At 33.3% G+C, this 26,420-nt stretch overlaps 5 protein-coding genes and 1 long non-coding RNA gene across 9 annotated transcripts; 2 read left to right on the top strand and 4 right to left on the bottom strand.

Annotated features, from left to right (window-relative positions):
- Positions 1 to 122: 122 nt before the first annotated feature.
- On the top strand, positions 123 to 1,829 carry LOC9312411 (peptidyl-prolyl cis-trans isomerase CYP21-2). Its single transcript, XM_002878005.2, has 8 exons — positions 123 to 289; positions 382 to 447; positions 533 to 602; positions 873 to 920; positions 1,020 to 1,043; positions 1,164 to 1,346; positions 1,435 to 1,510; positions 1,607 to 1,829. Exons 1-8 carry the CDS (start codon positions 209 to 211, stop codon positions 1,743 to 1,745), a joined length of 687 nt encoding a protein of 228 aa, XP_002878051.1. The 5' UTR covers positions 123 to 208; the 3' UTR covers positions 1,746 to 1,829.
- Positions 1,830 to 1,900: 71 nt separating this feature from the next.
- LOC9314119 (probable ADP-ribosylation factor GTPase-activating protein AGD8) lies at positions 1,901 to 3,759 on the bottom strand. 2 transcript variants are annotated; one of them, XM_002876296.2, is made up of 6 exons: positions 3,691 to 3,759; positions 3,446 to 3,564; positions 2,881 to 3,310; positions 2,549 to 2,794; positions 2,277 to 2,474; positions 1,901 to 2,177 (listed from the first exon to the last, which is right to left on the bottom strand). In XM_002876296.2, exons 1-6 carry the CDS (start codon positions 3,757 to 3,759, stop codon positions 2,049 to 2,051), a joined length of 1,191 nt encoding a protein of 396 aa, XP_002876342.2. In that variant the 3' UTR covers positions 1,901 to 2,048. The 2 variants fall into 2 exon arrangements, with proteins under 2 accessions (XP_002876342.2, XP_020881456.1); XM_021025797.1 differs by having other exon boundaries at positions 2,089 to 2,200.
- A 3,204-nt stretch (positions 3,760 to 6,963) lies between these two features.
- Positions 6,964 to 8,355, bottom strand: LOC9312409 (protein yippee-like At3g55890). Its single transcript, XM_002876295.2, has 5 exons — positions 7,965 to 8,355; positions 7,666 to 7,709; positions 7,459 to 7,567; positions 7,305 to 7,360; positions 6,964 to 7,150 (listed from the first exon to the last, which is right to left on the bottom strand). Exons 1-5 carry the CDS (start codon positions 8,058 to 8,060, stop codon positions 7,090 to 7,092), a joined length of 366 nt encoding a protein of 121 aa, XP_002876341.1. The 5' UTR covers positions 8,061 to 8,355; the 3' UTR covers positions 6,964 to 7,089.
- A 1,930-nt stretch (positions 8,356 to 10,285) lies between these two features.
- Positions 10,286 to 12,691, bottom strand: LOC9312408. Its single transcript, XM_021026833.1, has 4 exons — positions 12,208 to 12,691; positions 11,607 to 11,875; positions 10,782 to 10,921; positions 10,286 to 10,572 (listed from the first exon to the last, which is right to left on the bottom strand). The coding sequence occupies exons 1-3, from the start codon at positions 12,518 to 12,520 to the stop codon at positions 10,856 to 10,858; spliced, it is 648 nt and encodes a 215-aa protein (XP_020882492.1). The 5' UTR covers positions 12,521 to 12,691; the 3' UTR covers positions 10,286 to 10,572; positions 10,782 to 10,855.
- A 2,892-nt stretch (positions 12,692 to 15,583) lies between these two features.
- On the bottom strand, positions 15,584 to 18,732 carry LOC9314118 (anthranilate synthase alpha subunit 1, chloroplastic). 2 transcript variants are annotated; one of them, XM_021025930.1, is made up of 10 exons: positions 18,409 to 18,732; positions 18,129 to 18,295; positions 17,862 to 18,051; positions 17,605 to 17,756; positions 17,405 to 17,520; positions 17,070 to 17,316; positions 16,919 to 16,975; positions 16,669 to 16,821; positions 16,419 to 16,499; positions 15,584 to 16,283 (listed from the first exon to the last, which is right to left on the bottom strand). In XM_021025930.1, the coding sequence occupies exons 1-10, from the start codon at positions 18,572 to 18,574 to the stop codon at positions 16,188 to 16,190; spliced, it is 1,425 nt and encodes a 474-aa protein (XP_020881589.1). In that variant the 5' UTR covers positions 18,575 to 18,732; the 3' UTR covers positions 15,584 to 16,187. The 2 variants fall into 2 exon arrangements, with proteins under 2 accessions (XP_020881589.1, XP_020881588.1); XM_021025929.1 differs by lacking the exon at positions 18,409 to 18,732 and having other exon boundaries at positions 15,584 to 16,112; positions 16,197 to 16,283; positions 17,862 to 18,040; positions 18,129 to 18,193.
- A 1,790-nt stretch (positions 18,733 to 20,522) lies between these two features.
- Positions 20,523 to 22,059, top strand: LOC9312407. Of its 2 annotated transcripts, XR_002332126.1 has the most exons (5): positions 20,523 to 21,003; positions 21,108 to 21,181; positions 21,281 to 21,320; positions 21,416 to 21,481; positions 21,725 to 22,059. It is a non-coding gene; the product is annotated as an uncharacterized LOC9312407 (long non-coding RNA). The 2 variants fall into 2 exon arrangements; XR_002332125.1 differs by having other exon boundaries at positions 21,416 to 22,059.
- Positions 22,060 to 26,420: the final 4,361 nt, after the last annotated feature.

The following is a 26,420-nucleotide window of genomic DNA, read 5'->3' as shown; positions in this document are numbered from 1 at the left end:
TTATGGGTCTAACTTGGAAAATATATTATATAAGGTTTATATTGAAAGATTTTGATAATATGAGGGTACATTTGTAAATAGTTCTGCTACTCTGTCTTTGATAGTTTCTGCAGATTCATTGACTCATTTCGACGAAGAACTCTTTTGGTCGAACATAATCCATAAGAAGCATAATTTGATTCGGAGAAATTCAAAGGATTACGGAGTAATGGCGATTACGGCGACTAGATTGGTCTCTCTGACTCTCTTATGGATTATCGTCCTCTTCGTCACACTTGCTCTCATTCAGGTTAATTTTGATACTTTGTTTGCTAGTTTCTCGATCTGGGTCTGCTACATGACTTACGTTTGTGGCTTCAATGTTCACTTTTGGCTTCTTAGATTAAATTGACTGATGTTGCGGATCCTAGTGTCAATGAGAAGATTCTTGATGCTAAGCTCAATCAGGTGAGCAGAGAACTCATTGCATTGTCTGGTTTATAATGGTGTGATCAGATTTTTTCTAATTTGGTTTTTTTTTGGAAATTTTGAGGTGGGAGAGGATTTAGAAGGAGTAACACACAAAGTTTACTTTGACATTCAAATCAATGGTTCACCAGCAGGTATAAAGTTTCCTCCTTTTTTTCTATTTTACTTTGGAGTTTGAAATTTGTTGTTAGTGGTGTAAATAGTCGAGTGGAGATGTTTCAAATTCTGGAATTGGTTTTGGTTACTTAATCACATAAGTGGATGTGTTGTGTCAATGAAAAGATTAGTAGTGCTCTTTCCTTTTTCCATGGTGATGTAACTACTGTTGGCTTGAAGTCTCGTAAATCTTCTGCAGCTCATGCTAATAGAGTTTATAGTAACAATGTGCATTTTGTCATGTACAGGACGCATTCTCATCGGCCTTTTTGGGAAGATAGTTCCTAAAACTGCAGGTAAATTTTTAAATTTTGATCGACCTAACCTTCACATTCTCGTGTCTACTTGTCCCTGAGTTTGTTTCTTCCTTACTGAATCCTCGGTTTCTTTCGCAGAGAACTTTCGAGCACTTTGCACGGGTAGCCAAGTAACCTTTGTTTCCCCTTTAAAACTTCTGGCCTTTAGTTTTTCACTCATTCCTTCTTCTGAGTTTTGAGCCAAGAGACTCTTTTGGTTTGATGTTTATCCTCCCGGTGCAGGAGAGAAAGGAGTTGGAAACATGGGGAAACCTCTTTATTTCAAAGGAAGCAGCTTCCATAGGATCATTCCTGGCTTCATGATTCAGGGTGGAGATTTTACACGAGGTGACGGGCGAGGTGGAGAGTCGATATATGGTGATAAATTTGCAGATGAGAACTTTAAACTCAAACACACTGGGCCAGGTAGGTGCTAAAGCTACCTTTTATGGCCAATAAACTCAATACATACTCAACGAAAGACTTATGGGTTGATTCTTCGAATGAATTTCAGGATTTTTATCAATGGCAAACTCGGGACCAGATTCCAATGGTTCACAGTTCTTCATCACAACAGTCACCACGAGTTGGTAAGCATTCGTCATGGTTTATTTGCTTATCTTCAGTCTTAGTTTCGATTCTGTTTTTCGACAATGTAATTATGAAATCTTTCTGTTTGGGGAAAGGTTGGACGGACATCACGTTGTGTTTGGGAAGGTATTGTCTGGCATGGAAGTAGTGCGCAAGATCGAAGCGCAGGGACAAGACAGTGGAGTGCCCAAAGGAAATGTTATTGTTTTTGCTAGTGGAGAAGTTTCTTTGTAATATCGTTTTTTCTTCATCCGAATGAACAAGAGACCGAGATCCATAACAAAAAAAATAAAAAATCATTCAAATACTTTGAAATAACGTTTCTTATATCAGCCAAACTCATAAGTTGTGGTCCTTAATAAGGAGTCAAAGTATAAACACGCATGTTGGGCTAGTTGGCTCTAAGGTTCGGCCCATGTTATTAATACACACTACACAGTGTGTTTAGTACCCACACAAACTTACATACACATAGGACCAAATAAAAAGCATACCAATTTCTAGTCCTTTGTTAATTAGACCGACTTGTTGATGGAACTAATTTTCCGGCGTATCTATTATCGGCGGATATATCTCATTCAATAAGAGCAGCACATCCTTTCGGCAACTCTCAATTATGGGTCCGTATTCATAATCATCGCAAAGACGCCAATATGACATTATGACCTGTTAGAAACAACCAACCGAAACTTATGTTTTTGGGAACAATTATGTTGAAGTAAAAAAAAAAAAAAAGGCTCAAGATTCACATGTGGTAAAACTTACGTAGCAATTCAATTGGTTGACCATTTCTATACGGGTGGCACGAGGGATGGTTTCAGCATCGGAGGCATGCAATTTCTCCATTACCTCTGTCACTTCGCTACGGATAAAATAAATATCTATTGGAGGACGTCTTGTAGTGAGCGCCTTCTTCATTTGTACCGCTATGTTCACTACCGACGACCATAAACCTTTCTTCTCCTGTCAACAACATATCATATCAAACCCGACATCATAGAGACATTGCAACAAGTGTTTGACATGATAAAACTTACCGAGACCTCCTCATCAGATTCACGATCAGCATATTTGTTGGAAGAAGTGGAGCTGGAGCTTGATGATGACTTTGGTGGTTCAGCAACGTGGCTAAGCACTAGTGTACCACCACCACTTTCTCCTCCAGAATGTGAGTCGTCGTCAATGTCCTCAAACCGAGAAGCAAATGATGATTTGGTTCCGCTGTTATTAGTTAAAGATGGTGCAGATTCTTCCGGTGTCTGCTCATAGAGACTTTCATTTGGCTGCATTTTACCACCCCAAAAAAAGGAAAATCGGATCTTTCAATCTGAACAAGATAATGATCCAAAAAAAAGCACCCGAGACTTACCTTGGTAGTCAATTTCCGAGCACCAAGACCACCAACTTTGCCCTTTTTTTTCGCACCAATATGTTTCTTAAACGTACTGTGAATAACAGCATTAGAAGTTTTGGACCAAGAAGTCACACCGGTAGCTTCATGTTTGACAGAAGAAGTTTCATTAGAAGGTAACTCTTCCTTGACATCAGAAGCATTAGATGCTTCAGGTAGCTGAGAAGTAACAACGAGAGATGAGGACGATGGAGCAGAATTAGTGTCTTGAGCAACTTCTTTAGCAAGAATCTGCTTATACAAATCAGCAGCCCTTGAAGTGTACTTAGCCTCGGTTTTGCCACAATCGGTCCATCCGTGTTCCTTGAAAAACAACTGAGCGCGGTTGTTGCCACCAAACATCATTGCCCTGAGCTGCTCAGAGCTCCATGAGTCTAAATTCGTTGATCTAGAAACAAAACAGAGAATTACACAAATTTGAACCAATCTAATTTCAAGAAAATTCTGAAACAAAATGCTGATCTTAGAACATAATTCGTATTGTTAAGTTTTGTGGTCATGTATAGAAATTAAAATGTTATACCTGACGAAGCTGATATGAACACCGAGACTCTGATGCGTAGCTGAACAATCCATGCAGAGAAATATCCCGTACGTAACTGATGCCCATGTCGGGTTCTTCGCACTACAATCGAAGCAGACCTAAATTAAACTCAAAGATACGTAAATAACGAAAATCGACATTAAAAAGTATGATTCCAATCGACGAAACGAAACTAGTCCATGACGATCAAGAAACACTGACAAAAATCGATAGAGAAGTCGAACCTTGTTCTCAGATTTTGCTCTGAGTTTTCTGAAAACAATATCTTTATCAGTAAAGTTGTCGGGACCCATCGTCGTCGACGAAATATCAGGGATTGGCAGGGAGGAAACAATATATTTATATTATTTAACTTTATTAATTGGGATAAATAAGAGCAGATATTCATTAAATTTCTAAATAATATAATATTAATATTTTAAGTGTAGTTTCATTAAGAAAATACTAATTTTAAATTAGAGAATCTCTCATTAATAATTTGAAATAATTCTAATTCCAGAACTCAGCTTTTTCTAATATTTAATATTGTTTTATTAACTAAAAGTCTAAAACATTACTAATTTGATAATATTTAATTAAAACTTAATTAAATAATAATAATTATATGGGAATTTAAACTTATATATAATGGAGTTGAATAGATAAATAGTAGTTTTTTAATGATGTATAAAAAATATATAATATAATAACATACAAACTATCTAATCACTATTTTAAACAGTGGTTTATTTAATTTATTTTAAAAAAGTTGAACTACTTATTAAGTGACACATTTGAGGGTTTGTACTTTGTAGAGGTTCTCAGAATCTCTACTTTGAGAATGAACTATCACCCTTTTTCTAGAAATAATAAAAAATTTAATTACTTTTTATTGTTAGATACTCTATAAGATACTTCTTTCAGAGGCGCTCTAATGCCCCATAAATTATGCAAATCGAGGATTAATTATTACGAGAATCTCATGTCAATGAAGTGGTACGTGGTTTATATTTAGAACATTCACATTGTACCCCATGCATAAGAATCAGGCTGCTTTAATTTCAATTCTAAATGGGGTTTTGGGTAGTGGTTTCCGCTAAATAGCTTGAGATCAAACTAGTTAATGAGCATGTGCGATGAGAGTCTCTTAACTATTATGAGAGACTTTTATAATAAAATAACATAATTTATTATTTTATCACTTTTTGTTTTAAGAATAAGACTCTGGTGAGTGAACTCACCAATACACATATTCTCAGAATGGGTTCGATGACCTTGCTTGTTTCTAAGGGTTGTATCTTTTTTTCCTTAATTTTTTTATTTTAATAAAAAATAAAATAAGATATGAATTACTTAGTAGTTGGTAAAAAATATTAAATCGTAAAGAACCTGTCGAGATTTGGAGATCGTGAGTATTGATTCAAATTATTTTTTGGTTTGATTCGTTTTAAATATTTTTGAATAGACAAAAAATTTGTTTATAATTATTAATTTCGAAGGGTTGTTTAATATCGAATGCAATTTCCAAAAATTCTATGCTTGTGGGGTATTATACCGTATTAGATTTACGTTATTTGTATTCCTTTTTTGTCCATGTCATTTAGTAAAAGTGTTTATACATCCCCAGCCGTTCGATCCATCCATATGTTCGAAATCCGTCAAAGTATTCAAAAATCTCAACTGTCTGATTTACCTTAATGAAATGTTCACTAAGAAGATATTTGGTTACCAATGATTTTCATCATTAATGGAACATCAAACGTTTATATACCAAATATTTTCGAACAACAAACCCACCATTTCTCTATGGATTCAAGCTTTGAAGCCATTTCGTTACAAGATTCTACAAATTTGCTATCGTCGTCTCTATTGACTTATGTCAATGTGTGGATATTGTATGCATTGGTACATGTTGTAAAAGATCTTGAAATCAGGATTCATGAGTTGAGATATGAGGTTTAATAACTACCTCCAAGCAATTTTGAAATGAGAATTGTACAGATTTTAAACATTGATTTTTTTTTCCCGTCATAAATATAATTTGTATGCATGAGCGATAAAAACATCTAAGAGGTGTCATTTGACTCACCTAAAACTAAAAATCTAATTGATTTTAGTATGGTTTTAATTAGATTTAGAGAAAAAATTGATAAATATTACTTTTTGATACCCCTAAATTTATGTAATTTTTAAGCAGTAATAGAGATAGTGTATTACCATAGGTTAATTGACACCTATAAAAATTTTTAAAAATTTTAAAACGACAAAAAGATGTTGCCAATGCCGGATTTGTCAACCTTCTCTCAGGTTATCCAAAGGCTTGAGGAGTTGGTAATGCAAGATATTGAATGGTTTACATGGGACTCCTGCCTACATTCCACTGTATGCAAATACCAGAATTTGAAAACCTGAGGGAGCTCGATATTTGATATTGAGTGTCATGCGGATATAGGGTGAGGATGCCAAACCTGCTCAACAACTCTCCAGATCTTCATACTCTTGTCGTACAACCCCAAAGCCTTTACAAAACATCTCTTTACTTTAAATTTTTTTCTGAAAGTGCAAAACATATACATATGAAACTCCATCCTTTATGCATGAGCGACTCTTCCATGAAGCTACGGATAGATGTGGACACTTGTGCCCGTGCAGAGACATGGAGGTTGATCATCCCTCTTGTCTATTGGCATCCCCAGTGAAGAAGGTGAGGATATTCGAACATTCAATTGAAGTAAAAACTGATCAAAGTGATGGAGAAGCTGACGAAATATTGCTTCGCCCAAATGTAGGATCAAAGTAGTTTGATAATCTCTGTTTGTTTTGTTCGTGATTGACTTTGTTTCTTTGCAAATAATCCGTTTCATTAAAAAACTAATGGACCTATCAGTCATTGGTCTTTATATACATTGGGCCGAAGTATACCCTTTGTTCCTCCTACCATTTTTATATTATTATGTCTGGTAATTTTTTTTTTGGTAAACATTATGTCTGGTAATTAAGGAAACCAATAAACAACATTTGTGCAATACGAATCAATCTTCAAAGTCTATATATAACAGCAATGGTTGAAACAAAAGTCACAAGAATGCTAGTAATCAGCACACCAAGAATCAAAAAACATACAAAGTGCGTAGATGTTTAGAAAATTAATTGCAATTAGCATCAATGAAAGGAGTAATCAAACTTAGCTCTTTATTGAAAACTCTAATTAGCAAAAATCTTTTTCCAATGGAAGAATACTCTTGTTGTCAGGTTATGCAGCCTGAATTTGCTTTTTTCCTACAATTTGTCAACGCATCTAGCCATCTAGATATATCAATCTGAAAGGTTGTTGTTACTAACCATCGAGCTCCACAAGAAGTTGGATCATAACTCTGTCTGAAACTGACACCCCCATCATTTCCTTTCCCCTGATAGAGGCAAGACTATCTAATCTCGTCGGAAAAGATAATCAAAGGGCCATTTGCTCTTGCTTTTGCAACAAGATTCATTAATGATCACGTATTTATTCATTAAAGAAAAAAATCAAAATAAAACCCATATTAAACCGGTCTTCCACTACGCGTACGAAACGAATTAAAATCTAGGTCCAAGAATGTACAATTTTAAAGAAATCTGAGAGACAACTAGACAAGGAAAAAGCCTCAAGCATCATCTCCATCACTAACCAAGTCGTTGCTATCATGAGGACCCGAAATCTTGTATCTGTTGCAAAAAAAAAAAAAAAAAAAAAAAAGAAACAACATTTGAGATCAAACCTCAAATATATACATTCTTAAACCAAAAGCTGTGAAAATTTGTATTTATGTTGGAACTTGGAAATGTGATTGCTTAAAGAAAATCAAGAAAAGATTCTCACAATTCAAGAACAGATTTTCCTTCCTTGTACTTCTGGCTCTTATCATGTGCAAACTCCTAAAAACCATAAACACAGAAACAAAGTTTAACTCCATGGTACAAACTCAATCAAACATTTTTGCAACCAAACCAAACTACTAGTTTTGTTGTCTTACGTATTTCCAGCCAACGTTTGATCCACAACCAACACAGAAAATGTCAACTACGGTGTGTAGTCCAGTTATCATCATTCTGTCTTCTTTCACTCCAACCGATACGTTTACACTAAAAGGATCATCAAAAATAAGTCAGGAATAACTATTTATTTTCTAATGGCTCAGATTTATACAATTATAAGTGGTCATGAAATCAGAAAGACTTACACGTTATTGAAGAGATAAGCCCCTCCATGCTTGCATTGAAAAGACTGCACAAGTTTAAAAGTCACTACTATATTAATCACTATGTAATGATTGGATCAGAAAGAGAATATCAAAATTTACAAACTCTGGCTTTACACATGATGATCTCAGTCTCAAGACCAATATTTATACTCTGTATATTTCAAAAACTAGAATTGACATTGAAAAATCACATGGTAAATCCTAAAAGGAATCACTGAAAGTCTATAATCAGATTTGTGACAAAAGAGACCAGATCATGGAGATTGAGAGGATCAAACCTTGGAGATGATGTCTTGGTCTGTGGAGAGATGGGTCTTACAGAGTTTGCAGATGTAGATGTTCCCTTCCAGATCAACCATAAAAACCCTACCCATCTTTGAATCAAAAAAATCTCCTTAGCCTTACGTGAATCGAATAATCAAAACAAAATCGAGTCTATGGTTTATAACGAGAGAAGGAGGAAATTGAGGGGAAAATAGTTGGACTTTTTGAGATTTTTTCGGTAGCGTATAAAAACTGTGAACTTGATTCGGTCTTATTGGATCTTTGGAAGTTGAGTAATTTGCAAGAAACGTGGATAAATAAATACATATGATTGAAAAACGGAAATTCTAGTTTGAATCCAACCAAATTTCCAAAAGATATTCTTTCCTTTTTCACAAATAGTTATATTTCTAAAAAGTAAATATATACGAAAAGATAAATATTTATTTATGACTGACTTTATCAAGAACACTTTTAATAAATCTTACAAAAAAAACACTTTTAAATGAGGAGAAAACAAAATTATATAATAGAAATTTAAATTTAAAGAGAAAAAAGATATCTATCTCGATCGTCTAAATGGTTGAAACAATCACACTCACAAACAAAAAGAAACTTTGCTCAAAAAAAAAAAAAACAAAAACAAAAACAAAAAGAAACAAGAACATGAAAATCATCAAAAAAATTTAGAGTTCAGATCGATAAATGCGATCAAATATTCAAACCCTACGTCTTGGTCAAAAAAATTCCAGCAATCCGCTATAGAACGTTACGATATACGTAGAAATCAAGCTCGAAAACAAGACTAAAAACGTCTCGAATACAAGAAGAAGAAGAAACAGAGTATTTACATTCTTTATCTCTAAAATGACAAAGCCCTTACACCCAACAGTGTGTGATCTTTTTTGTGCAAACATTCCTTCCTGAATAGCCTTTTCACTTATCCTTAACCCCAAAAAAACAGAGAGTTACAATTTCATGGTTTACTCTGAACAAATGTTCTATAGTTTCACATAGTGAGCCAGAAAAAACTTGGAAATATAAAAGTAAGATAACAAAGCGATAAACTAATTTGATAGATTTTTGAAACATGTTTTTTCCCCTTTGTTATATCAACAATCACGACGAAGAATTTTAACTCTCTGACTCTCTCTCCATGCATTATGCATATGTAACCACAGGCTCCTCTTAACTTTTACGTTTATTTTAGCTTAATGTCCATAATTTTTTCTAGATTCTGAATTTACAAACGTGTAGTTAAACATGTTAATACGAACCAACCTTGCCACAATTGACGATACATATACGAACCTGACATTCAGAAACGTGGAAAAAAACCGAAGTTAGAATCAGAGGATCTACAATTTTTTTTGCGGATAAACCCTACGGGCTTCTCGTCAGCCGCATGTTTTGATTGGTCTCCTAACCTTTTACAGTTTTGGTCCTCACTAGTTACTCCTCGGGATAGGGTAGGTTAGTCTATTTAAAGTTGTCTTTTGTCATTGTCAGCACAAAACATGTGTTTTGATAGAAATTGATTGTCTCGATGTAAATTCGTTTGGTTCAGTTTAATGGCCCTTGACCCTATATTTCTAATGGACTATATAGATTACAGAGGCCTGGACCAAATCCTCATAACTATTTGTTCCGGTAAGAGTTGTTGATTTTCATTTATCATCAATGTGTGAATTCTAGAGTCTAGACTAATTCCATTCAGCAAAAGGGTTACCATTTATTTTGGTATTCCTAGAAGTTGTGGATTTGTAACTTGTAAGTATATTCCGATTAGAGATCAAATTTATGACAAATGAGTTCGTCGTCCAACGTAGTATGTCACATTATAATACTCCCTCCGTTTCATAAAGAGTGTCGTTTAAAGGTTTTATTTTTGTTTCACAAAGAGTGTCGTTTTAGGTTTTCAATGCAAAATTTAATGATTTTTTATGTTTTATGACTATTAGTATTCTGCAGATTGTTTTACTATTGGGCAGATTATGTTTAGGTATATAGTTAATGATGTTTTTGTTTAGAAAAAATAAAAAATTTAATGTTTTCTTAATCTGTGTGCAAAACTCTAAAATGACACTCTTTGTGAAACAGAGGGAGTATTATATACACTTTTAGTTTTCTTTAATTAGTTGTGTGCTTGGATAAAAAGATTATGATAAATAATTGTCTGTGCATTTCTCAACTCATGGAGAAAAAAACACACATTTTTAGAAGCAAGATTTTGAATTCCTCACAAAAGTAAATGAAGTATTTTAATCGTTAAAAATTCCACTCGGTTCATATTTTTGTTTTCTTTTTCTAAAGTATAAAAGAAGAAAGACAGAAGTGGAAGAAAGATGCCTTCGGCTTCTTATCTCATTGATGAAAATATGGTTTTATACAAACAAACAAAAAGGACAAAAGTGTAACGGTGGATCATTTATAAGAAGAACTAATATAATGTTCTTCTTTTTTGTGTGTCTATACCTAAATTTAAAATCTATAATATAGTAACAACTGCCAATTCATTGGAGTTGTCTTGTGTAGTCTCACATGGAAAAGCATAGGTTATATATTAAGCCCCATTCGTTATCTGTTCCTTCCTCCTTTACAGATTATATCCTTTGGACCTTTCTGTAACCAAAACACACAATAAACAACATTATCATTACAAATATTCTCAAGTTGGTTACCTCCACTATATATGACTCACACTCTTCGAAAATGATAGTAAATAAAGCAACTTTAGTATTTAATAATCAAGTTATTAAAATATGCAAGTTGGTTGGTACGTATCATATGGAAATAATAAAAGTAAAAAATGATGAGGTGGATTTTGTTACCTTGCATTGATACGTATATTTATATACATGTAGTTTGTACTGTAAGTATATATATGTACAGACTTCGAACATAGCTATTTGAGTCTCTCTTGTTGCAGGATTTTTTGGTATCGGGGAAACACATTTTTACAAGCTGAAACCTGCAAATTGGAATATATATTAGTCATGCACACTTCGATTAAAATCATGAGCCATGTCTTAGGTGTTAGTGACGTTGTCATGTCTACTTTAATAGTATCTTATAAAAACTTAATTTAAAGAAAAATAAAATAAGAAGATTATATAAAGCAATCGTCCATCATTATTCATCCCACACGGTTCCCACTCGGAAACATCCGTTTCACTTTTTCATTTGGGGAAGAAAATGTGATTTGTTATTCTTATTCTTATTATATAAGTAATTAATACTATTTATTCGTCACTATCTAATTAGGTTTGAATCAAAGTGTTTTCTATACATAAGATAGTGTTAATCGAAATACAATTTCCTCTTCTTTTTTTTGTGAGTGAAAAATCAAACCTTCTCAATTGACTAGTCATTTTCCAACCTACTTGCATACAAACTATAAGAACCATTGGTACCAAAAAAAAAAAGTGTAAAAAGACGTTGACTATATATAATATCTAAAGTCACATGCTATTTCTGACCGAGTCTGATCTGTATTAGTGGTAGAAAAACATATCTTTAGATATAAAAATATATAACTAATCCTAGATTTGAAAATAAGCAATTTTGATACGGCCTATATTTTTATTTTTTAATGCTAATAATGCTCATGTAACGGCTAAAAGTTAATAAAATAAGAAAATTCAAAGTGAACCTACGGATTCGATGTCGATTTTGAAGACTAGGAGCTTTCTTCTCTCTCTACAACTTGTACGGTACGCCACAACGATGTGACCGATGGCTAAGATCCAAGAACATACAAAGAGAGCCATTTCCTCTGTTCGGAAATATCCTCCGATCACTGGCTCTCCGAACACAATCGCTGCCTTAAACGATACGTATATTAATGAAGATATCGAGCATATCATCGTTATTGTCAGATATGGTCCCCTTGATAACTTTGGTCCGTCACAAAGTCCGTAAACGCCTATAGTCAGAAAAATAAAAATCGATATCAGAATTCTAATAAAAATTTAATATGAGACCGAAAACAGTACTCTCTGGCTTTCTTTTTTTAAAATTCTTTTGGAAATTGAAATCAATCCCCGAAAATCTAGCAGAAATTTAAGGCACATGGAATTTTCTTGTTAAAAATCATAATTTTCACCAAAAAAAAAAAGAACTTTAACAAGAACAGAGCACTTGACGTAAAAAAAAAAAACAAGAACAGAGTACTTAAAGAGTTTCCATATTTAGAATAACAGAACAAAGTTAAGTTTCCTTAAATAATTTAGTGCGTTAGTTAACTGGTTTACTTACATAGTATAATGGCAGATCTAATGATGGAGATGAGAGGTATATCGATGAGGGAGTATCTGAAATCGTAGTTGCTGAGGTAAGAATAAATCGTGGCCGGAAAACTATGAGGAGAAAGGCGGTTGAGGGAGGAGGAGGAGGAGGAGAGGATTGCGGAGGGGAGGATGGCGTCGGCGACGGCGAGGAAGATCGGAGCAGAGAAGATGATAAAAGAGAGAAACATAGTGAAGAGAACAAAGATCGTTTTGATTCCTCTCCAAAGAGAAGATGAATATCTTCTTGTTTTGCTAATCTCTTCTTTGCTGATCAGACCCATCTTGATTTTTCTTCTTTTCTAGGGTTTTTTTTTTTTGGTTATGTACAGAGGATTTGTGATGTAAGTGTGATTTGGTTTCTGGAGAGAGAAGTTTTTTTGCGGAGACTTATTTTGAGGGTTTTAAAAGGGTCGTAGAAAACAAAAATTTGACGATGCTGACGATAAAGCTGATGTGTAAATTTTTAATAAATAAATATCTATCATTGATAATGACATTTTTTTTTCTGTTGAATTTAAACATTTGAGATGATGGTGTTTTGGGCGTCTTTTCAAAGGAATAATTATTCTAGAACATAATATATGATCAGTTTGATTTGTTGCATTCTAGGAAATAATGGACGAGATTTTTTTTTCTTTTTTTCTGAAAAATAATAATCGACGAGAGTTTGAAAAGTTTTTATACATTCTGCATCATATTTAATTTTCTTTATAAGGTATACCAGCTGTATATTTTCCTTTTGTTAGTTATATGATTTTTTCTGATCTTCTCTTGGTTTACCGGAAAATTCATCAACATTTGGTTTATCGGTTTTCAAGGTCCGTAATAGACTTTTTTTATTTTTTTATTTTATTTTATTTTAATTATACGTATATATCTTGACTTTTTTTTTATTTGTATCCTGTACTACTATACTGTGAACAAAAAAAAATATGAATGGTGATTGAAAAGCGAAAGCTATATTTTTGTCTACACAAAGAAAAAAAAAAGGTTACAAGAGTTTTGGCCGTTGCAACCATTAGACCCTAAATATTTGCTAATTGCTTTCGTACATAGACTCCTTAATCAAATTTGTAAATGATGACAGCAATTAAAATTTTATCTCACATGTGAGAGCTTAATACCTAATCAACAATCCATGTTCAGCTCTAGTCTTCCTAGAATAACGGTATTACCTAAATTGTGTGAAGCACATTAGTCTCTTATTTTATTTTATTTTTGTCAAAGTGAAGCACATTACTCTCTCTAAATTACGTTCAAACACTGTATATGTATTAATCAAATTGAGAACTATGTTCAAAGAACATTGGTATTTAGTTTGGGAAAAAAAAAACTAACTGTAGTAAAATAGTGTTATTTCCAGACATCTTTTCTATAAAAATGAGATATGCTTGGTAACAGTACAAATGCGGATATAGAGGAACCGACCGATTTTAGCCATGTGAGCACTGATCGCATACTGCTAACTTTTAGCTTCTTCTTTTTTTATAATAATTATTCAAATTTATTATATATCGATGAATTGTTATTCTATAGAATTTTGTTTGATATGTGTAATCAATAGTCACATAATTTTTTTGGATTTTGTCACAGAACATGTTAAGCAGATGCTGATGTTATATCTCTGACGACGAAAGTGAGAAAAAAAAAAACCCAAAAAAAAAACATACTCTCTGGATTTGAATTTATTAATTTTGAAAATTAGATTAACTAATCAGAAATATAATCTAGTGCATGTTTATACTTGTTTTGTTACTATGTAATCATCCGGATTTAAATCCAAATAATACATGTCATTGACAATAATAACTAGCGCTTGTCATTCATGAAACATATGCTTTTTGTACTATATAAGCATTATATAAGTGCAATAATAACTGAAAACACAAAATTATACCAGGTAAGATTGATTATTTAAGAATATTGTATGACCATTTAGAGAATTTAATTAGCATCCCATTTTAAACGAGTACAAATAATGAACCATAACTTTAGGGCTGCGGGGTTGACTGATGACTAGTAAGTATTGAAAGAAACTTCTTACCTGTGGAACTCACGAGAAGCATGTATGTTCTTGGCCTTTGTGGATCATTAGTCTTACTAAAATGATAGTATCAAATATCAATCAGCTGAAAATGAAAAACATAACAGTGATAAATCAAGGCTCGAGGGATATTAAGTTTCACAATTTTGTACACACCCTTCCGGTGCTTAAAGCTCAACGACCGGTGAATTAGGGAAATATCTTTATTAGATATTTGATACTCCCTCCGTTTTCGAATAGTTGTCGTTTTAGAGTTTTTTTTTTGTTTTAAATTAGTTGTCGTTTTAAGGTAATAATGTAATTTATGCCAATAACGACCCAAATTACCCTCATTTTATTGAACACAAATTATTTGTAAATAATTACTTGTCATTTTTATGAGATTAATATAGTCATTGTATACCTTTTCTTAATTTGTCCAAATACAGTTAAAACGACAACTTTTAAAAAACAGAGGGAGTACTATTTTGTCGACATAGATTTGTGTTTGATAAGGAAAACGAAATGCACAAAAATAACAACTAAAAAAACTGTAATATCTCAGGGGGCAAAGAAAAGTCAGAGAGACACGTGAAACAAAAAGGTAAGGCCAAGTGTGAGCCACCAGAGGCCACGTCGGCAGAATGATCCGTCCACGTCAGCTTCGTGTCTCAATGAGCGTCGTTTACGTTGTAGGAAGGAACTTTCGTCCATTTCAAAAGCTTACGTCAGCAAATCTTTTTCTTTTATTGGATAATTTTGTTTTTCTTTGTCACACATTTTCTCTATAAATTATATTGTGTTAGTATTTTATTGGTCCACTTGGATTAGTACTATTTAGTAACAATTAGCATGTAGAGTCTATCTGGCCACTTGGCAAGCTATTAGAACAAACTTTTTCGTGATTAACAATTTTTAATACTTTATTATTCATCTCGACCTTCTTGGGTGTTTAATATGAAAATGTTACAAAATAGCTTTCAATATTTGGAACCATTTTTGGTGTTTCTTACGGCTTATCACGTATTTCATTTCATCATATAGGTTTGCGACATGTATCAGTATTTATCACAAAGATATTAGCCTTTTTGTTATGTATATGTATTCATACACACGAGATGATGACTCAAACCTTTGAGGCAATATTCATCTAGAAAACATCTTTAATATTTTAACGGTTAATTGATATATTTCACGACTCGTGTACAATCATCGTCAATTTATATTGACCTGAACCAAAAGCTTATGAATCTTTCACTTTCACATATCTCCAACCCATTTATAACATAACCATAACTACAAACATGATGGACATGAAAATCAATTTTTGAACATTGAAATAAGTTTCTATTACATGAGATTTTGATCAACTTAAATTTATATTTCTTAAATTAATTACTACTGGTTTAATAACTTGGTAAATCCCCTAATTCATGATTCAACATAAAAAGTAAAAATGATATATCAACTAATTTATTTCAGAGGACGTCGCTTGTGAAGCAAGAAACCTAGATGGTTGTATCAATTTTATCAACGAATGCAGACTCAGCCAAGTCAATGGCACGTGCGAGTCCCGCAGCTTTGTTCTGACACTCACGGTGCTCATCCTCTGGGTCACTATCGGCTACAATGCCTGCACCTGCTTGCAGATAAGCTATCCACTCACGGCGAGGCGTGTCTTTGTCTTTGTATGAGTACATTGTGTCGTAACGAGCTTGTGTTGGGAACACAATGGTCCTAAGAGCCAAAGCTATGTCCATGTCTCCAGTGAATGAGACACTACCGAATCCACCACTGTAGGGACCTCTTCTAGTCACCTCTAGCTCATCGATTAACTCCATAGCCTTCACCTGTCACAAGAGAGACTCTTAACGATCAGGCACTTAAAGAGGTAATGATAACTTATGTAACAACTAGCTAGTGATTTAATGTGCCTTTGGAGCTCCGCTAACAGTTCCAACTGGTAAAGCCGCACGGAGAGTGTCCCAGCAAGTCAGATTCTCTTGCAACTCTCCAGTCACCTGTTTACACGATTCAAAGTTTATGAGCGTTTGCGTTTACATTTCGAGTGAAAAGTGAAAACACAATATTGTGGAAGTACTTTGATATGAGAAAAGAGTCTTGATTTGTAATGTTTCAAGAAAATTTTGTATTACCGTTGAGCTAATATGCATGACATGAGAATAACGCTCTATATTCATGAGCCTTTCTACTTTCACTGAGCCGTTCTTGGACACCTGCTTTCATAAGGCTCCAGAGAGAGCCAATGAGGATATTAGCCGTTTGTAACGATACTATGTTCAAATTTGATTTATTCTTTGTAAGAGAAAACTATTGGCATAGAATTACACAATTCATTGCTTAAACCAAGAATAAACCAGATTTGATACTGAGAAACAGACTAACCTTTCCAACATCATTGCGACCCAAGTCAACGAGCATAATGTGTTCAGCACACTGTTTTTCGTCTTTTAAAAGTGTCTCCTCCAACATTTGATCTTCTTCGAAACTCTTGCCTCGCCTTGCAGTTCCTGCTAGTGGTCTATTCACGATCTTGTTCTGTTTTACAAAATCAAGAAAGTGTTCTTATTAACCCTGTTTTAGTCCCTATTACATTACAAAAAGTTCAGGAAAAGAGATTATGTAAGATGTTTACTTTCTTCACTCTAGTGAGAATTTCAGGACTTGAAGCTACTAGAATACAACCTCTTGCCTGGTCGGATAAAGAATATTGTTATCAGCAAAACAGAGGAAAGCAAAGTAGACCGTTAAGGAGATAAAACAAGTGATATATGAGAAGCACTGACTTGCAAGTAACACATAGACGGACTTGGGTTCACAATTCTCAAAGCTCGATAAACTTCAAACGGATGGGCAAAAGTGTGGCGCTCAAATCTTTGACTTAAAACAATCTGAAAGATATCTCCAGCCAGTATGTGTTCTTTGGCCTGAAGTACAGCATTCTTATACGCATCACTTGTCATGCTAGATTTCTCCAAAGGAGTGCCAAATTGATTTGTGTGTAAGTCCACTGATCCATAAGGTAGCTTGGGGCTGAAACAAAAAGATAACTCAAGTTAGAGACACAAAACTGATCGAAACATAAACAGACACAATGTAGAAAAAGGAACAGTTAACTCACGGATTAATGCATTTGATCCTCGAAACAAGCTCTTCCAAGTGTTTCATACCATTACCATAAACATCATCAAATGATGAGTTTCCTGATAACCTCACCCAATGAATTATATGGATTTTCTATAGAAATAAAGCAAAATTCGCATTAGGTTATATATATAGAGTAGCCAATTCTTCTATGAAAAGTTCAAGAGATTTTAACACCTTTTCGACATGATCAAACACAATCACATCATCATAAAGACCAAGATGCATGTCTGGCAAATTCCGGTCATCAACCGGAGCCTTGGAGAAAGGTAGCTTTCGTTTTTCAGCATAGCGGACAGTATCATAAGAAAAGTAACCAACCCATCCACCTGTTGATATAATTAAAAAGATCATGTGATTTTGACCTAATTGTAATTCTGATCTCAAAGTCAAAGTAACCAAACCAAACCAAACTAGTGAGCAAATCCACTCACCACAAAAAACATCAGGAAGATCATCGATCAATTGAGGTTTCCAAGTCTCTGAGATTCTTCTAGGAATCATCATTGGATCCTCAACTTCCTCTGTAGTCTTAGTGCCTTTAACATGATCCATGACTGTCACTTTGTTCTCCTTAGCCACAATTTCCATTTTCGGATGCGCTCCAACGACACTATATCTTCCCTAAGGGATTAGATTACACATCAGTTTGATTTGAGAGAGATTGAGAAAGCAAACAACAAGATTGAGAGAGTTCTTACAACAGTGGAAGAGTGATGTCCTGGCTCAACAGATTCGAAAAGAAAGCTTGGAGCCTCTTGATCATCTTCTTTGACAAGACAACGGTAAGCGAGAACAGGAGTGAGATGGTCGGAGAAAATGGTGTGACGAAGAGGAACAAGATTCTCCTTCTTCATCGCTTCACTTGCTGCAAGAAAATCAAGAAACCAGTTCGTAAAAAAATGTATCCTGTTTCAATGATCTCTCTAAACTTAACGAGAAGAAAATCGAAAGTAAGTTTAAAGAGTTGTGTTGATTTACATAGAGAGGGGCATGACAAGATAGAACCGCATTTGATGGATAAGGAACGGGAGGAGGAGTTTCTTTTTGAAATCCCGGTGACCGGTGACGGTGACGAGAGGCGGTGGTTGGACGGAGAGAGACGGATACGGATTCCGGGGGATTGTATCAGACCGAGGGCTTGCATGGTGACGAGAATGGAGACTTTTCGATTAGTTTTGCCGGAGAGTTTTGATTCAGTCGTCGTTGAGCGGGAAGATATGGGAGAGACTTTTGTATTTTCCAAAACTACAATTCTTAATTCTATCCCCGATTTTCTTATTTTGTCATTTGGGCTTATAAATGATTTTGACCAGCATTGTATTTTCTCCAAAATTGAGTGTTTTGACATTTTTTTTATGAAAAGTAAGAAATCAAAAAATTGATTTTTGTCCATTTCTATAATTTTCTCTTTTTCATCAGTTTGATGGATGAATACTATATTTTCAATGGCATTAGTACTGTATTCAACTTTTAAGACCCTTAAAAAGCTAAGAAAACAATAGAAATACAAAGAATTTTCCATGGTATTAGTTGTAAATATAATCAAACTAAATGTTACTTAAAAAAAACTCTTTCAATATGTACTATGTATCTCATAACTATGGTTGATAAGTTAAGGATCATTATCTATATACTTTTAAACAATTCATTCTCTTTCACAATCAATTATAAGAAATGCATCTGTTTAGATTCTTGCTATATATATATATATATTTTTTTCTTTCTTCTTTGTTTGGATTCTTGCTATTTATATGCCTGGAAAAAAAAGATTCTTTCAATTTTCTACAAAATTAACATTAATGTAGTAAGAAGTTTTTTTGATAAAGGACATTAGGAGGAAGTTCTATGAAAATCATTAAATCAATGTTGTTGACCATACGAGACGAGGTTTGTCTCCCGTATCAATAAAACCTGACTTGGTTGGTGATATTATTTGTAAATGATATTAAAAAAATGTTTATGGGCTTGAGTATCCTACAAAGCCTTTTAACAAAATAACAAGGGATCTTGACGTATCCCATATCGGAAAGCGAAGAGAATTTGGTAGTGAAAGTTTTAGTATAAATAGACTCACTCTTCCTTGGTTAAAAATCAAGCAGCCATGTGGTGAGCACAAAGCGAACTATTCTTTCGCCTTTTACTAAAGAATACCGTGTGCTCTCAAAGCCAAGTGGTATACGCCTATTTTTGGAGGGTTCTTACTCAACAGTGAGACCCAACATTTACTCTAGTCTGAATATTTTTTTATGTGTTGCTATCAGATTCGAAAAGGAAGGCTCGGAGACTCTTGATCATATTCTTTGACAAGACAAATGGTAAGCGAGGACAGGAGTGAGATGGTCGGAGAAAATGGTGTTATAAAATATTATTTTGTAATTTGCGCTGTTATAATTTATAAAATCATTTGACCAGCATTGTATTTAAACCTTTTTCAAAATTTAGTGTGTTTTGACAAATTATAACTTAATCAAAAAATTGATTTTGTTCATTTCTATAATTTTCTCTTTATCATCAATTTGATGAATACTATATTTTCAATGCCATTAGTGTAATTTTCTTTTAAGAATCTTATGTAACTTAGAAATACAAGAAAAATCCATTACTTGTAAATATAATCAAACTAAATGTTGTTGACAAAAAAAAAAAAACAATCACACTAAATGTTACTTGTACTATGTATCTCATAACTATTGTTATTCAAATTGTGATGTGTCATGTGATCGGTTAAGTATCATAATCTATATAATTTTAAATAATTCTGATTCACAATCAATCAAAAGAAATGCATCTGTTTAGATTCTTTGCTAAAAGAAATGCATCTGTTTAGATTCTTTGCTATACCTATTCATATAATTTGTTTTTCTTTCTTATTTGTTGGATTCTTGTTATTTAAATGTCTGGAAAAAATATTCTTTCTATTTTCTAAAAAAATTGACATTAGTAAGAAGTTCTATGAAAAAATCAATGTTGACCATATGGAAATTTATCTAATGATTTAGTATTTTTCCGTTTTACCTTGAAAGAGAAGGTAAAAAATCTAAATAAAATAAGTGAAAAAAGAAGAAAAGGAGGTATTTTCTTTGCTTTGTTTAATTTATTTTAAATTTCCTCATATACACACACACTTGGAGAACAAGCAAAACCCCTAGCATTCTGCAAAAGAGAGTGTAGTAGGAGAAATGAAGAAGAAGAAAGGAAATGGATCTAAACCTTTCTTGAGCTGTTTGATGTCTTCTATATACGATTCGCTCCACGAGTTGCCTCAACTCACATCGATTCTGAGAAGTAAGTCGAATTATTGAACATTTGTGTTGTTGTTTCTCCATTTCTCAACCTCACCCGCTGAATCTTTTTTCGCAGTTGATGGAGATGTCAGTATCACAGGGCTTTTAGCGATCGTTGCGTCATTTCAGTCGCTAGAGCTTCAGTTACAAGCTATGAAAGACTTATTGCGTCAAAGGAAAGAAGCTATATATTCCCAAGGGCAAGATCTCTTGGTTTTTCTATCTCCCTACTCTGTTGGAAATTAAGTTGTACAAACATGATGTTGACTCTATTCAAGGACCAATTTCGGTAAGATTTATGTTAAATTTGTTATTCGAATTAGGGTTTATAAGTCTGGGATTTGGATGGTTTTGCTAGAAACTGATTTCATATTATGTTGCATTTGATTGTAGCTTCTTACCGAGGGTTACACTAACATGGCAAGGACGTTGCATCCAGAGTTGTTTTCAGATGATACAAATACATGGTTCAATATATATACAAAAGCTCTTTTCAGATCATATCATCTGTTTTTTTGTTAAGTCCACTATGATTAGTGTGTTTTTTGTTTCTTCTTGTTTTCTAGTTTGATCCAAGAAGATGCCAACAACGGAATTAGTCATGAGGTGGTATTGCTATTGTTTTGAACTTTTGATGTATATTGATTTTGGTTTCTGAACTTTTTTTGTGTAATGCCTTAGCATGTTTTGTGTGATTTCAGGCGGTGGTTCTCTCCCCAAGCCCAACCGAGGAGATACTACAGAACAACCAACTTCAAAATGAACCGGTAAAGAGCCTTCTCTGAATCTTTGTATCCATAGTGTTGTTTGAGATTGTATATATGTTATGATCAGATTGTTAATCATGGTTTCTGAGTGATATTACTTTGCCTCTGCGGTTTTGCTCTTTTTGATACTTGTACAAGTAACTCCTCCTATCAAAAATGGTTGATTTCTCCTCAGTGTAAAGTCTTATGGTCCACATGCTTTGAGTTTTACCAAACACACACACACATGATTTTCTTACACAGATTTAGTGAACAACATTGATATGCTGGAACCGTTGAGGCGTGAAAGCAAGACAGACAGCAATTGGTTTGGTAACAGAAGATGGATAGGTTCGTGCATTAAAGGGAAGGAGAGAATCTAAGGAGCTGGGTTTAGGGTTGTTTTTCTAATTAGTATCTAATTTCACATACTTTAGTTACAATTATAAGCAGTGTCTCAGCTTCTTGGCCCTCTTCTCGTGTCAAAGAGTAATAGTGTGTAAGTGGTAAACTGGTAACTATAATATAGCAATATTGATACTATATCACATGGAAAATGGATCATGGCATACTCACTTTGAATAGATATCTTATTATGATCTGTCAGGTTTTGGCTTACATTATGGTTCTTTCTCTCTACAGATGGAGAGATATCCCTAAATTGTTGGTTATATATCTATACTATTAATTGGGAATCATTAAAACATAAGTAACCCTATTTTGGTAGAATATTTACAAAGAATGCCATTGAAAATTTGAATATAAAGAAACAAAAAAAATTCACGTGGAAGGGTAAAAAAAAAATTTCTCATTTTAAGAAACATGCGGATCTTGGATCTTCAATCGGATCTTCTAATATTACAAACAAAACAACACGCGGATCTATATTTGGTGAGTTGGATGATCCGAATAACAGTCCCTCTCAATATTAATGGGTTGGATGACATTTTAGATGGGCTTCATATTTGACAAATGGGCTTCGCCGACTATCACAACCTCATAATTAATTCCAATATTGTTTGAGATACTCTGGATATTAATGACACATAAACAAAATGGTTAGTTATCATTCAAAAAGATTTCCATAACAAACAAAATCATTCAATATCCATAACTACATAAATTTCAACAGATTTCCATAACAAACAAATCCTCGACAATCTTTTTAGCCCAATTTATCATAATCACGATTTCCCAATTTATATCTAAATAAATTATTTATCTTAACAAAAAAATTCAATTACCAAACTCTATCAAAAACTAGATATTGATATATGTTTAAATCGAGAATATACCCTAAAATTCGAGCATCTACCTTATACGTTTGTTGATTTAATTCTCTAAACCCTAAAATCTTCTTACCTCTCTCAACTCATATAAATAGACGCCTAATGTAAAAGTTCAGAAACACGCTAACCTTTCATAAAAGCATTCTTCACTTTTTACTATTTCGTAACCATGGCTCAAAATCACGGTATCACCACCCTTGCTGATGTGAGACCTTTCAAGACGAATTGGAAGATCCAAGTGAAAATTCATGGACACAATACATGCAATTCACTGGTGAAACAACAGAAATGATCCTTGCAGATCAGGCTGTAAGTATAGATTATGTGCTTCATTATATCTTAAGATTCTTTACTAATTACAACTAGGATCGGACCCGCGGTCCACCGCGGGAGAATATTGGTTTACATACGTTGCGTTTAATATTGTGTATGTGTTTTTAGTAGAACGAATCGTATAGTATACTTATAAATATTCATAATAACGAATTGTAGAGAAAATGTATATTATTTATAAATATACCCATTGTATTAATTATGATTTACAAAATAGAATTTTGTGTTTTAAAATTCTAGAATTAGACGATTCATGGGAATTAGAGCAGTCAAAATAGATCAAAAACCGCGGGTCGAGCCCACATCATCTCACTATGGGGCAGATTTGGGAAAATATATTAAACCCGCAAATAAGCGGGCCACATGGATTAATTCGCAGTGGGTCATAGGTTTAATCGGTTTTCATCCGCGGGTTGGCGGATCTGCCCGCATATTAGTATTTATTGATAAAATTATAATTTATTCAACATGTAGTAATTTAAACAAACTTTTAATAGTATTTTGATTTATTTATTTATTTTAGTAGTATTTTAAATTTTGGTTACTTTAAAATTATTTAAACAAAATCCATGGACAATCCCGCAAATCCGCATACATTCGCGGGACGGGTTTGTATTTCATATATGCTACCTGCGGGTCGTGCGGACCGACTACCTACAAGTCAAAATATTTTTTGTCTATCGCAAAATGGACTTAACGGGACGAATCAACTCGCTTTGACAGTTCTAATGGAAATATTATTTAGTCATACAACAAAATGAAGTTTGGACATAGTAATAATAGAATATGTATCTTATTTGTTAGATGAAGTATAATGATTAAAAATTGATTATTATTTTTCATGATTCACAAAATTTAATAAATACTTATCATCTTGTTGAATAATTCTAAAATCATATTCAAGAAATCTTTATAAACTGAAAATTAAACTTCTTAAGTAAGCTATAGGTATCATAATTTCGATTTAATCTAATTAAATTAAAATTAGTTACATGGATTTCATCTCTATCTAATTTACACGACCAAAATAAAAATATCTATTTAATTTACACGACTAAAATAAAAATATCAATTTAATTTATAAAACAGATGGGTTATTTGTGATAAATTTTCTAGAAATCTTTAGAAGCAAGTAAAATATCTTTCAATTAATGATAATTGGCTAACATGAGCGAAATTAATGACTAAAACGTTGATTGTTATGGAATTAGTCCCAAAAATATATGAACAAATTTATTATACGTAATTAATATATAATATTGTTTGGAATATGCTTTTATTATTAGTTACCATAAGTACAATCAGATTTTATTTGATTTCCATAAATATTTGATTTTATTTTGATTTTTCATTATTAATTCGAATTTATATTCCAAAAAAATTTCAAAGATCCGATTTCAGAATTTCGGGTCAATTTTCTGATTTTAACCCGACCCATTTTCATTTGTACTTCTCTTTTAATAGTATAGAGATAATAATAACTATGTTGTTATCTTCTATATAGGAAAGTTGTGATGTTTAATAATAATCATTCAAAAACTTATCTCTTTGGTTTCTCTTCTCTTGAAAACACATAAGAATGTCTGTAACAATCTGCAATTATTATATAAACAAAACTAATTAGATCTATTTCCAGGTTTCAAAATATAGTGAACATCGCAAAATATAGATTCCAAATTGAATAAAATTAATATCTGTAATCATGATTTGTATAGAGATAGGATGATTCTTTAGCTAACGTTTCAAGGAAAACGAAATGAGATGTATCAGTTGCTATGTAATCTAGATATAATAAAGATTCAAGCGGTCTCTACCAAAAGCTTTTAAAATAACGTACAACATCAGTCTCAATAGCAGACTTCTCTGCTTCTATTTCTTCAATAGTTTGAAAGCTTATCACCAATCTGGAATTTCCAAACAAGAACATCCGGGTTAGAGAAATAAGCAAACCCTAAAACTCCACATTGGTTTTCTAATGAGTGGAACCTGCCTCTTCTGTAGAGACCGCTTGACAACGGGGCCACCGGAGAGACTGACGGCAGCACCGAGCGGAAGCTTGTCGGTCTTTAACGAACATGCAATTAAGCGTGCAGAGGGACATCTCGCCGTATCGATTATCCTCAAACACGAATCTATGCAAGGTATAGAGAACATTACTCAACAACGATTTAGAGCCAAATAGATAAGCAAGGACAGTGAAGAAACACAAAAAAAAAATCCTCAGAACAAATTGACAAATTTACAACACTTAAAACAAAATAAAGACAAACCTCTTTTCCGATTGAACAATTACATCTCCACAAAGTATAAACAAAGACGAATTATATGGAATCTGTGAGAATTTTGCAAAAGAATCGTCGATACCGACAAGATTTTTTTTAATAACATCTGTAATTTTTTTTTTGTTTTATCAGACATCGATTCCGATGTTGAAGATTGTAATACAAACAAATCTCACGTAATGGGTCAAATATGTAGTAGGCCCATCTTTAATAGGTATATAAATCTCCTTCGGCCCAACATGGTTTTCTGTGACCCATAACAAAATATTTCTGTTTCAGGTAATCGCCCATTGAATTAAGTTTTGACTTTAGTATTAAACATATTATGCTAAGTGTATAATTAAACTATTTATTTTATTATATAACACATTTTTATTATGACAAATGTTGCATTTTTTAGTAAATACACTTTTCTGCAGAATGTATAATTAATCAAACTGAAAATAAATGTGTGTAATATTGTTTATTCTAAAGATTGATATTTTCACTATTAATTACATAAAACAAAACAATACATTTAAATTACAACTTTATGTAAATCCTATCGATTCAAAATAATAACCCGCACGTACGTGCGGGTCCGGATCTAGTATCCAGTAATTTTAGTTACGGTATAACATTGTACAGTCCTTTAGTTAAAATAGGCCCGTATCAACAAAACCTGACTCTGTTGGTCAAATGTTTTGAAATGAAATAAAAGAGAATGGTAATGGGCTTGAGTATCCCACAAAGCCTTTTAGCAAGGAATTTCACGTGTCCCACATCGGAAAGCTAAGAGACTTTGTAGTTGAAACTTTTATATAAATAGACTTCACCTCTGTGATGACAAAAATCACGAAGCCATGTGGTGAGCACAAAGCGAACTATTCTTTCGCCTTTTACTAAAGAATACCGTGTGCTCTCCACGCTAAGTGGCATACGCCTATTTTTGGAGGGATCTCACCTAACCGTGAGACCCAACATCTGCCCTAGTCTGAATTTTTATCATATTTTACAAACTGTAATCGAATTTTAAATCGACTGGGGTTATTTGAGAGCATTCAGTCAGAAAGTTAC

Source organism: Arabidopsis lyrata (genome assembly GCF_000004255.2).
Source record: "Arabidopsis lyrata subsp. lyrata unplaced genomic scaffold ARALYscaffold_5, whole genome shotgun sequence".
NCBI lineage: Eukaryota > Viridiplantae > Streptophyta > Magnoliopsida > Brassicales > Brassicaceae > Arabidopsis > Arabidopsis lyrata.
This window is presented reverse-complemented; position numbering and strand designations above follow the sequence as displayed.